Source organism: Sphaerodactylus townsendi, linkage group LG14 (assembly GCF_021028975.2).
Source record: "Sphaerodactylus townsendi isolate TG3544 linkage group LG14, MPM_Stown_v2.3, whole genome shotgun sequence".
NCBI classification, from domain to species: domain Eukaryota; kingdom Metazoa; phylum Chordata; class Lepidosauria; order Squamata; family Sphaerodactylidae; genus Sphaerodactylus; species Sphaerodactylus townsendi.
In genome coordinates, this window is record NC_059438.1 from 20,238,804 (window position 1) to 20,251,415 (window position 12,612).

Below are 12,612 nucleotides of genomic sequence, written 5' to 3' on the forward strand. Positions count from 1 at the left end.
GGAATACCAGGGTCGTCGTGCAGAGGAAGACAAAGGCAAACTACCTCTGTTGGTCTCTTGTCTTGAAACCCCTTTGGGACCACCGTAAGTCAGTGGTGAATTGTCAACACACACAAACACACAAAATTTCTTAGCAGTTGTGTTTATATTATTTGTCAGAAAGCTATTATAGCTACATCATACTTGTGAGTCATATAGAAATGAATGGCCCTCCTGTAAAAGTACTCAGAGGAGGGAATAATGCTTGAATTACTCCAGCAGCCTGATCAACACTGACACTACATGTTTACTGCATGGGCTTCACACTACCCAAATCATGTTGTAAGTCTGTGAAGGAGACAGCTGAGACTGCAGTGCTCCTAGTGAAACCAAGCAGACTATAGGGAAAACTTGCAATGTAAATGTATATAAATAGGAGCCCTCTAAGGAACAAATATTCTAATAGGCACAAATATTTAACTGCTTTTGCTCATGTTGTGATCTGGCACATCGTAACCAGGAGGAGGGATTGGAGAATGACAAAAACATTCCCGTTTCTGGAGTTAAATTCAAAATAACACAATCAGAGAAACTACAACAACAGACAGTTTCAAACAAAATCCAAGAGTTTCTCATTTTTAGCCAGAAAGCTGGGATCTTTAAAAAAAAAGAAAGCAGAATAATAATTTGTATTTAAAAAGTGTTTGCAAAGCTCCTCGGCAACATATTTACCCTTCACAGATTTTCATTATATAAGTCATTCAGGAAGACTGCTGGATTATAGCTCTCTAAATGCTTTCTCTCAATACGATTACGTTAGTCTTTTAATGCAAGCTGATGTCTGGGTGGAATAGAATGGCTACACGTGAGCAGTCAGTGCCAGTGATAAGCACACAGTACAACTGGGATTACTGAATGGGTGTTTTATAAATCTTGTGTGCATTTGTGCATGGGGCAAGCATCTAAATAATATCATAGCAACAGATAAGACTTAAAATTGGTGGTACAGAATAGGAAGACAGACTTCCTGCTGAAATGCCATCACATGTATTTTCAAAGCGCAAGGGAAAAGATCGGCTTATGGGTGCCATTCAAAACCTAGAATTTATTATGGTTTAGGCATTGTATCTGCTAAAGCCATTACAGCAACGGGTGGGAATAGGGTTGCCAGATCTGGGTTGGGATATGCCTAGAGATTGGGGGGTGGAGCTTGAGGAGGGCAGGGTTTGAGGGGCGGGAGAGACATCATCAATGGGATATAATAAAGCCCACCTTCCAAAGCAGGCACTTTCTCCAAGGCAACTGATCTGTATCACTGGGAGATCAATTCCAGTCCTTGGAGATCTCCAGCCAACATCTGAAGGTTAGCAACCCTAGCTGGGAATGTTGTTTTTTTTAAATGCTGGGAGTGGAGGAGCATCAGATCTTTGAAAGGAATGCACCCTCCATCAAAACAAATAAGACCTGCGTGAGTCAGAATATTCAGAACAGCTTTAGGCACTTCAAGGACTAGGTTAATTATTTTCTAGTTTATTACACCAAGGCTTTGCCCACATACCTAGGAGTGAGCTTCAATTAACACAGAGAAACTTCCACTGCATTTTGCTCTGAAAGACTACTGCCTTGGAAGTTACCTCCTCCCAAGTCAGTGGAATTTATTTCTGAGCAACCATGTTTAGACAGAGATGGAAGTTAACAAGCCTGCCTTCAATAATGAACCTTGGGGAATGTCATGCTGATTAATATTGAACTTAATGCAAGGATTTAAAACTACAGTTTGGCAATCCAATCTGAAACATGCTGGATTAGATTACCAATCAAACTTGCTGTCAAATATGTATGTTTAGGAATGTTACCTAAGAGAGTAAAAAGGATGTCTGCTGTAAACAAACACGCAGCTATAGGACTACTGTTTTCTACTGTAGTACAGCTGAACTCTTGCAAGATTATTAACATGAAGATCACTTTGAATTCTCACAGCTGATGTTCACAGAAAGGTTTAACACTGGAAGATGGTTATGGAAAGAAATGAGATAGTCCTGACAGGTAACTCAGAACCCCAACAGAAGGTTTCCCTATGATCTCAAAATTACATAATTGATCCACTATATCAATAGCTGGTTTCAGAACCATGTGAACTATTTAAAACTAGTGGGGCCTGGCCACGCGTTGCTGCGGCAATTGTCCTTCTCATTACACACAGATGTCCATGCAGGTACAATGATCCCCAGCATAGCCTTTTGGGAGCAGCAGTGGCATAGTGGCTAAGAGCAGGTGCACTCTGATCTGGAGGAACTGGGTTTGATTTCCAGCTCTGCAGCTTCAGTTGTGGAGGCTTATCTGGGGAATTCAAATTAGCCTGTGCACTCCCACACACACCAGCTGTGTGACCTTGGAATAGTCACAGATTTTCGGAGCTCTCTCAGCCCCACCCACCTCACAAGGTGTTTGTTGTGAGGGGCGAAGGGCAAGGAGGTTGCAAGCCCCTTTGAGTCTCCTGCAGGAGAGAAAGGGGGGATATAAATCCAAACTCCTCTTCTTCTTCTTCTTCTTTTGGGGTGGTCAAATGGAATCCCTCTTTCCCTTTTCAATTCACATTATTATATGGTGCTGGCTTGGTTTTTAGTATAAGGTAACCCTTTCCATTCCAGCGGAGACTGTCCAGAGTCACAGTCACAGCTGTCCATTAGGCTGGTTGACACGCACAGTCCTGGCTTGGGTAAGGCAGAACTGGGGCAAGGAGGCTATCCCAGTCAGGCAGCAGAGGCAAGGTGGTAAGGCGCTCAGATCAAGGCCAGCTCCCTGGGTTTTTAAAGGGTCATGTGCAAAAGAAGCAGAGGCAGTAGTGTTGGTTCGCCCCACCCCGCGGATTTTCTTAGAAGAAAAAGGCAAACTCCAGCTCGCTTTTAGTAAAAGAGAGCTGTGGCGAATATGGGTGAGGAAGTGGGTAAGTGGTGGTTGGATGTGAGGGAGAGCAGAGTGAGGTGTGAGGATGAGCTGGATGTGTATGAGAGTATGTGTGTTGTGTGGTAGTAGTGGGTGAGGCACAGAGAGTGAAAGTTACCTGCATGTGTGTGGGGGGAGAACCCCACCTGACGTCTCACACGGCAAAGTGTGTATGTGTTTCACTTCCACTCGTATTACCTAACAGTATTGCCTATTTACTGTTTTCACTGCTCATCTCTGCCCATCTGACCGAACATTCTAAGCCCTCATACCAAGCCCTCAGGCCACAGACAGACAGGCTGCACGAACATTCTAAGGGTGACAGTTAAACATAGTCAGCTTCATGGCCTGGTGTGCCAGGAAAAAGACATTTTACCTGGCTCAGGTATGGACTTTCGGCGATTTGAAGGTCCAATTACCTGCCCGCAACAGGGAGGGACGTCATGTGAAAATTTGGGGGCGATCCGTCCAGCCGTTTCGGCATTAGGGAGTCACCAACAAACGGATGGTTAGCTTTTTATATATAGTTAGCTTTTTATATATACTAACACGTTTTCGTCTGATACTCTACAAAGCAATGAATTTGATACAGATAATGGAATGTGATAACTAGATAAGGCTTAGTTCAAGCTGTAATATTTCAAATGCCACTCAAGCTATCATGAAGTAAACAATACAAGATTTGTGCCAAATGCTTTAGAGATGGCATCACGATCTGCCATTTTCTCTATCTTCAAGCCTTCATATGTCACTGTGACAATTTTCTAAAATAATTTTGTTGCTCAGCTTCTGCTTACAGACAGAAATTGACTTGGAAGGTTGGAACTCCACTTTAGAACAGCACTATTTCACTGAACATATTAAAACAAGCTGTCATCATCTATGCCTGTCAAAAAAAATTTGTTTTGACATAAGGAATATGGGCAGCCCCATCCACGAGTCAGGCAACAGGGTGCGGCAGAAGCATTACTGCACCACTTTCAAAGGGTCTTCCCGGTGGTGTGGGGAGGCTGCAAAAGCCTCCTCACTACTAAATAGTCACTGGTACTTTGTGGAAGAGAAGAGAAATTCTCACTATATATAAACTGCTTGCTCCAGTCTGGGAAATATAACAACTGGAAAGCTCATAAAGTCAAATGGTGAAGCCCTCCCTTTGAACGGATAAAAGTTTCTCTCCTGCAAATAATGGGGAAAAAAGTTACCTTAAAAGTTGAAATGCCTACAAGACATCAGAGCCTACTCATTCACATTTCCAACTAGGATATATGCCAAGGAAGTCTCTGCATGAAGAGTTACATATTCACAATCAGTGCATTTTATGCTAATCCATTTTATTCAGAAGCAAGTTCAACTGAGTTTCAAAGGATTTTCCCTTAGCTAAGTACACAGTGGATAAATTAGGATAAATGCTGTGATCAACAGCTTCAGTTCACTGACATATAAATAGCAAAACATTGCATCTACAAAATACAGTCAACAAATGTCCAGTTTTGTGTGCCCTTGCATTGTGCTCCAAGCCAAGATTGAAGACTTCTGCCTTTAGGAACTTTCAGTCCAGCTAGCTGTGTCATCAAAAAGTGAAATTAACAACTTTTCCCCCAGTAGCCAGGATTCTAAACAAGGATTAAATTGTGGTTTACAGCTAGTCTAAACAATACACTGATCATGGGGAGATAATGGATAATGAAGTATTTGGCATTTAGTTCTGATTCCAAACTGAGAGAATGGAGATTGTATCTCTACCAGGCTGTATTTAGGGCTCTCCTTCTAAAATACGGCCTCCTACAGCTGCCATTCAAAATCTAGTAATGACAATATTTATAACAATATTAATGAGACAAGGGACTAACTTGAATCACAATACACAACCTTAAAATAGTGTTCCAGTCATTAATAGAAGGACAGCTTGTGTAAGAGGCTAATATTGGGAAGGGCTATATTGGGATGGGTAGCGTTGTGGTTATTTCAGGTCCATCTGATTCTTTTATCTGTTCAGTTGCTATTTTTATCAAGAATTTGCTTTGAGGGGCAGCCATATTTTAAGGGAGGGGAGATTTGGTGTTTGCAATTTTATTTTTTTGTTTTAACAGATTTTTTTAAAAAACTATTATTGTACAAGACCTTGAACCACATGGACAGGTGGGATAGGAATGTTTTAAATTAACTAATTAAGTAACCTCAAATATACAAGGCTGTGCAAATCGCAGAATGAGAGCCTTAGCACCGCTATAATTTTTTACCCCTTCTGTGAAATACAAGATGAAGAATCTGAGCCCAGAGCTCATATTTTTTAATTCCTTTGCGGTCAAACACACATGGGAGTTGTCACTGTGAACCTGAGCCCCAGCAACTCTTTCCTTGTGTACAATTTGCAAAATCTGAGCCCAACCTCTCTCATTTTTACACCTCTTCGTTGTCACATCCATGTGGACCTGTAGCTGTAAATCTGAGCCCCTGTACTCCCTGATGGTCAATTCCACAGGGAAGGCAATGGCAGGCCTTTGCACCTCTGTCACCTCTCCACCATTGCTGTCAAATCCATGGGGGCCTACAGTTGTGAAGCTGAACCCCGGCACCTCTTTCTTTTTTACGTGTGTGTGGCTGTGTGCGTGTGTGGTGCCTTAGGGTTCATGGCGGCCCTATGAATCAACGTCTTTCAAAACATCCGACGTTGACAGTCTTGCTCAGCTCTGGCCACCTGAGGGCTCACAGGCCTGCTGCCCTGCCTCGTTTTTGCACTTTGGCTGCCAAGGCCAGGAGGGCGTGTAGTTGTGAAGCTGCTGCGCCCGGGCCCCTCTCTCGCGTCAACCCGCTTCCCGTGTGAACGCCAGCTCTCTGGCTCCTCGCCTCGCTTTCCCCGCAGCACGGACCTGCCGCCTCCGTCTCCTGCCCGCGGCCTGTTTGCCTCACAGCCCGACCGAGGCCGGCGCTGAGTGGGTGGGGAAGGCGGGATCGGCCTCGAGGCGAGGCGAGGCGGCGGCCACTCGCCAGGCCTCACACTCGCCCTCCCCACGGCTGGCAGCAGGGCCGCGGCTTAGCCGGGATGAACTCGCGGCTGCGGCACTGGCGGGAGGCGGCCACGGTGCTTCTGGCGGCCGGCGGCGTCGGCCCGGCGTGTGGCGGGGCTTCCGCTCGGCTGCCGGGCGCCTTGGCCTCCTCCTCCTCCTCGCCGCCGCCGTCGTTCGACTACGAGCTGCTGCTGCTGCGGCGAAGCGCTGGCAGCGGTTTCATGCCCGGCGCCTACGTCTTCCCGGGCGGCACGGTGGACGCGGCCGACTTCTCGGCCGAGTGGCTGCAGCTGCTGCCGGAGCCGCCGCCGCGCTGCGGGCTGGGCCCGGTGAAGGGTCCGCGGGCGCCGCTCTTCGCCACCGAGCGCTCCGAGCTGGGCGGCTCGCCCTTGCCGGGGGACGTGGCTTTCCGCATCTGCGCCATCCGGGAGACCTTCGAGGAGGCCGGCGTCCTCTTGCTGGCGCCCGCCGCCGAGGGAGGGAGGCCCGGCCCGGCCTGCGACGGCAGCCCGGCTCGCCTGCTGCCCGCCGAGCGCCTCCCGCCGGCCTCGGAGCTGGCCGAGTGGCGGCGGCGGGTGCAGCGGCAGCCGGGCGCCTTCTTGCAGCTCTGCCGGCACCTGCGCTGCGTGCCCAACATTTGGGCGCTGCACGAGTGGAGCAACTGGCTGACCCCCGCGGGCCGAGGCGGCCGCCGCTTCGACACCGCCTTCTACCTCTGCTGCCTCGGGCAGAGCCCGCCGCCCGCCTCGCACGACCAGGCCGAGGTCACGGCCTGCAAGGTGAGAAGGGAGGGGGGGTCAGGAAAAGGTCCCCCCCCCCCCAACAACTGCACACTCCCCTCCCCGCACTTGCGGGCTCCCTCCACTCAGCTGCTTGTCAAAGGCTTAAAGCACTCATCTATTCTAGCGCAAAACTTGCATGAAGAGAACCTCTGACCCACAAACATGTTTGTCTGTAGCAATGGTGATAGTCTGTATTATGCTCCGCCCGTCCTGGGCTCCTGCCTTGTTCTGGTGGTACAAACCAGCTGGACTCCTCAGTTGCTGCACGCAGATCCTGGAAAGAGGGCAAAAGCCCTGATCTGGATGGCCCAGGTTAGCCTCATCTTGCATGCTGAACAGGGTTGGCCCTGGCTAGTGCTTGGATAGGAGGCCACAAAGGAATACCAAGGATGTTGTGCAGAGGAAGGCAATGGCCAACTACCTCTGTAAGGCTGTTGTCTTGAAAAGCCTCCTGGGTTGTGTAGGTCAGCTGTAAGTTGGTGGCACTTTACACACAGAAGAGGACAAGAGTGTGGGAGGGGGGTTCCTGCTTTCCCTTTTGATGGCTCCCCATCTTTAGCTTCTTTCCAAGACAGGTAGGCCAGGGTACCCTGTGGCTGCTCAGGAGACTGGTGGCCTCAGCTGATTTGACTGGACAGAGCCTGGAAATTTGAAGAACTCAAAGCAGAGGCCTGGATAAAAACTTCATGTGGTCATTCCTACCTGTTGGGGTTTGCTTCCTGCACCCTTTGGTTCCTGAAAAGTCATGAAGTAATGCCAGAAGTGACTTGTGGTGGCATTTCACAAGAGTGACAGAATAAAACAAGCCAAGGCATGTCTACTTAGGAATTTCAAAAACCCACCAAGTTCCATTGGATTTACTCCATAATCCGGTTCCCTTTCTCCGATTGCTGCTTTGTGAAAGCACAAGCTTTCCTGGACCTGCTTTGTTAAGTGTTTCCTTTGTTAGAAGGGTATGTGGGCTACTGAGGCCTCAAGAAACCTGTTAGTCTTCAAGGTGTCACAAGACAGCTTGTTTTGCTGTCACAGACTAAGATGGCTACCCCTTTGGAATTTGTCACCAGGCAGTGAGAAACATTTCAGGTTGTTCACAAAAACTTTTCATCAGGCTGAATGATGGTGCCTGATGCGTTTCCTTTACAATTAGTTTCATTTGATGTGTTTCCTAGTGTTTCTTCCAGATCTCTCCAACGTTCCTAAAGGAGGGCCGTGAGCTGACAAGCTCATGCCACTTTCTAGTCATTCTAGGCATCAGTCATCACTTGATCAGTAGCGAGTGTCTGAGCTCACAGCGTAGTTGTGTTGGTCTCTGCTAGAAAGATATGTTTGCTTGAAACTTCTTTACACTACAACAGCTCCACCACCTGTCCAAATCCAAGAAAACTGACAAAGGAAGGTATTGGTACAGTCTTCATGGGACCTTACAGCTATTGCTTCTTCTATGTGTTGCTTTTACCTAGGGCACAGTTGCTGTCCACTTGATCCACTAGTGCAGGGTTGTCTACTCCAACTGGAAGTAGTTCTCCAGAGTCTTGGGCAATGGAAGATCTTTCCCAACACCAGCTACATGAACTCCTGGAACTCATCCTGCTTTTTTTTTCATGCAGAGCCCATGTTCTTCCACTGAGCCATGTCAGAATAACAGAGCCTAAAGAAACAATCACATCTTGATTCCTGAATAGTATATTCCCTAACAGCACCAGTTCCTAGAGAAGCATGAACACTGCATCATAAGAAGCTATTATTATTATTCTGCCTTGATCTGGCTGGCCCAGGCCAGCTTGATCCTGTCAGAGCTCAGAAACTAAGCAAGATTGCTATGCAGAGGAAGGCAATGGCAAACCACCTCTCCTCATCTCATGTCTTGAAAACACAAGGAGTCACCCTAAGTTGGTTGCAACTTGACAGCACTTTCCATCACCCTCACTGCTGCATCTTAGAACTGAGTGGGAGAATGTGGTACACCAGCCATCTGTCCAATCACAGTTCCCATGTCTGCACATGCTATCCCTGTTGGTTTATGTATTGCTACATTTTTATTATGTCCTTCCTTTAATCATCCATGGTTTTCCCTTCCCCTGTTTTGTTTGTGCGACAACCCTGCAATGTAGGTTAAGCTGAGAGAGAATGACTGGCCTTGGGCTCACCAAGTGAACATATTGACAGTGGGTCTAGAACATGAGTCCCCCTACTCACAATCTGGCCCTCCAGCTGCTAAACCACAGTGGTTTCTTAAGTATCTCATAGGCTCTTCTGTTTGTGTTCAAAATGCAGCGAAAAAGGCAAACATCTCCTTACATGCTAGGATTATAACAAAAAGCAGTTATATTGTTGTTGCAGGACTGGCTAATAATAGAAACTTCAAAGTATTCCTTTGGGAAATTATAGAACGACAGGATTAGCTTGTTCTTCTTCTTTTTTTTCCCCAGTGGACAAAGCCCTCGGAAGCCATTGAACTTTTTAAGTCTCAAGACATCTGGATACCACCTCCTCAGTTTTATGAATTGTGCAGACTCTGCAACTTCCCTTCCCTTCGCGATTTGCATAGGTTTGGCTTTGAGCGAGCTGTAGAAGGATGTGAACGATGGATGCCTGTTCTGTTGATCGCTTCTGATGGCTTCATGCAAATATTACCAGGTAGAAGATGAAAAGAGGGTTTGGGTGAGCTGTTCATTTGGGGCTGGACTTTGTACTCTTTGGCAGGAGTAGTAAAAATACAAACAGCCAGGAAGGAAGGCCAATCAGAGTTTGCTGGGGCTATGCCAAACAAAGACTTCACATGCTGGCAGAAGAGGATGACAGAGGCAGACACACGAATCTCCTTGGGGAGGGTGCTCCAAAGTTCCATTGAATATTATTAGAATATTACTTGCATCAGATTTCCACGGTTTATTTTGTAATTTCCTAGTGAAGGGTACATTTTCCAGCATGGGTTACTGTTGGGATCTTTGTGTAGATATGCTATTGACCTCTGGCTCATTACTGAGTTGAACTGGGTTTCTAGCAAATATTTGTTTAGGCAAAATGATGGCCAGTCCTTCCTAAAGGGAACTGAAGACATTTAATGGTTTGTCTGCCAAATCCTGAAACCAGTGGGGCTCCTTGTAGTTAGCAGTGTATTTTTTTTTTTGCTGTAGAAGCAAGGCATTACCAACAAAGTTGCCTTGCTGAAAGCAAGTGATTGAAACAATAATAGATTGAAAACAATTGAAACTATATTTTTAAAAATTATGTCATAGAGTGGATCCAGCAACTGCAGCTTCTGCCCATTTCTGTCTTCCTCATCTACCCTAATTTCACTTCCACCAATAGCTACTGTGCTGGAGGTACAAACTCCACAGCAAGGATAAGCAAGAGGATGAAAAGTCCAGAGTTGGTCATAGGAAAAACGGGGTGGGAAGAATTGTGCTTTGTCAGAATAGGATGATCTCGTGTTAATCCCCAGGTTGCAACTTGGATTGCAAACTCCAATTTTAGAAATTTCTGGAGGGTGGAGTCCGTGGGGGAAGAGGAAGCTCAGCAGAGATGTAGTGCAGTAGAAGGTCACACTCCAAACATGCCATTTCCACCAGAAGAATTGATCTCTGGAGGCTAGCAACCATAGTTGCAACTGATAACTAAAATGAGTAACTACGCCTGCAGCATGTCATGGATAACCGTACACTTCATTTAATTGGGATTCATTTTTCTATATGTTAATGAAAGCCTAGTTTTAGTAGTGACCGCCACAAATCAAGCTGAGCAATAATACATGCATTTAAAAGGTGGGCTCTAGTGTTTCCCATCTTTAATTTGGTGTTTTAATACAAGTCTTGAAATAGATAGGATGATGCCCAGGGTACTGAAATCCTAGAATTCTTGCTTTCTATCATTTAGAGAAACCAGAGATCTCTATGAAAGATAATACTTTAAAACCAACTAGTATTTGACAGCTTAAAAAGTGCTTGATATACTTAAAATGTAGATCACTGAAATGTACGATTTAAAAGTAAAGGGAGCCTCAAAAGATGAGCTGAAAATTAAAAAGTCTGCTATATAGACTACACAATATGTTTATTAAAAACACTCGCCCTGGAATATAGGCTGCATATAAAAAAATCAGTGTAACCTATACAAAGATCTCAAACAATGTAGATTATATTCTATGACTAATATAAGAGCATACTCATTTTAGTCTTTTGGGCCTTCCTCAGTGGCCATAAATATAAAACAGGATTATTAAAGACACATTTGGAAATAAACCTGGCAAGGTATTTTTATCTGAGAATAGAAAATCTTAAAGGGGGTGGAGGGGGGAAGAGCCAAAATGCATATGGTCCTGTATTGGTCATTTATAATGAGACAATCATCAATTTTGTTTGAGATCTCTGTAACAGTTTAAACTGATGTTTTTAAAAATATGTCACCTTTATTCCAGGTCCTGTGATTTTAACAAACTTATAAAACATATATTAAATGCCATTATTTTGTTATAGATTGTATAGTTTCCAGCTGAACCTTTGAAGCTCCATGTACTTTCTGGTTGAGTTTTTTCCTTTGCTGTTTAATTTAAAAGTAATGCGTTGTATTTTATAGGTGATGAACTATATCCCGAAGATCCAGATTTTACTGGAGAAAGAAAGCTGACGTTGTCCACAAATAAAAAGACTGAAGATGTCTTGAAAGAGGCCATTAGGCTTCACCGCGTAGTGATACAAGACCTTAATAAAATTGCAATTCATGTGAATATCCCATCCAAATATAAACACATCAATCCGTTGCCACTGGACTCTAAAATGGGAAACAGTACAGATTGCAGTAGCAAATTGTAGTCTTCTTTTTGCCATTGCCATTTCTAAAATAGGTTACGTATTCTTTATTTTAAACTGGTACATGAGAGTTGCCGAATAGACTGTCCCAGAGAGGTTCAGATCTTGCCAGAGAACGTATGTTTTGAGAGCAGTGGTAATTAAAATATTCTTATGCCACTTGATATACCTCAGGCCTGATATCAGTGATATAAGGCTTCAGTCTGAGTAATTATTTCTCTCTGGATGTCTTTGCAATTGTGCCAGTTCTGCAATAGGGACATCTGTCTACTAAGTACTTGGCCTTAATCTACACATTTATGAATTTGGGACACTGATGAGCCTGTCGGACAGTATTGGATCATGACCAGCTATAGCCATTTGTCAATTGCTGGTTGAGCTGAAGACCTTCAGTATTGATGCAGCTCACCATCCTGGAACAATTCCATTTTCCTCATTAAAAATGTAGACTCCCTGTTTTTTTAAATAGTAAATCCCATTGAACTGCCTCCAAATAACGGTGCTTAGGATTGTAGATACATACTACAATCCTTCAAGTTATTATTAATTATTCCCAGGTCACAAGCTGTACTTCTGGAAGGTACTTTATGGGTGCATTAACACATTAGTGCTGTCAATATTTCATGGGACAAATGATGGGATTTTCAGTTTGAAATGTCAGTTGTGCATTCAAGTTACCCGTTTTGCTAAAAATTTGTCTTAAAGATAAATATATTCACCAACATTATTTGCATCCATCCGAAAAATCTCAAAATGTTGCTTTTTTCAGTTTGCCTTTCAAATTGTTAGTGTATATGTTGATTCCATGTATACCTCAAGTGTCCCAAATAAAGATCCACAACAGTTTACATTGTTCTCTTCTCCATTTTATCCTCACAAAAACCCCTGTGAGGTAGGTTAGGCTATGAGAGCGATACACCCCCACCAAAGGACCAGGCAGCTGGCTCACCGCTTCCATAGAGACTTCCTGGCGGCAAGGGGAGCCTTGAAAAGCAAAAAAGCCTCCCTATCACCAAGATTTGGACTTAATAGACTTACACTGCCTTTTGGCTGGCATAATGTGGCTAACAGCCAGGAGGAAACTGACTA

At 44.8% G+C, this 12,612-nt stretch overlaps 1 protein-coding gene across 1 annotated transcript; it reads left to right on the plus strand.

Annotated features, from left to right (window-relative positions):
• Nucleotides 1-5,835: 5,835 nt before the first annotated feature.
• NUDT19 (nudix hydrolase 19) lies at nt 5,836-12,371 on the plus strand. Its single transcript, XM_048515994.1, has 3 exons — nt 5,836-6,712; nt 9,145-9,352; nt 11,291-12,371. The coding sequence occupies exons 1-3, from the start codon at nt 5,969-5,971 to the stop codon at nt 11,524-11,526; spliced, it is 1,188 nt and encodes a 395-aa protein (XP_048371951.1). The 5' UTR covers nt 5,836-5,968; the 3' UTR covers nt 11,527-12,371.
• Nucleotides 12,372-12,612: the final 241 nt, after the last annotated feature.

Coding starts and splice junctions, on each gene's coding strand:
- NUDT19 (XM_048515994.1), top strand. CDS start 5,969: ATGAACTCGCGGCTGCGGCACTGGCGGGAGGCGGCCACGGTGCTTCTG. Junction 6,713..9,144: donor CCGAGGTCACGGCCTGCAAG/GTGAGAAGGGAG, acceptor TTTTTTCCCCAG/TGGACAAAGCCCTCGGAAGC. Junction 9,353..11,290: donor CTTCATGCAAATATTACCAG/GTAGAAGATGAA, acceptor TGTATTTTATAG/GTGATGAACTATATCCCGAA.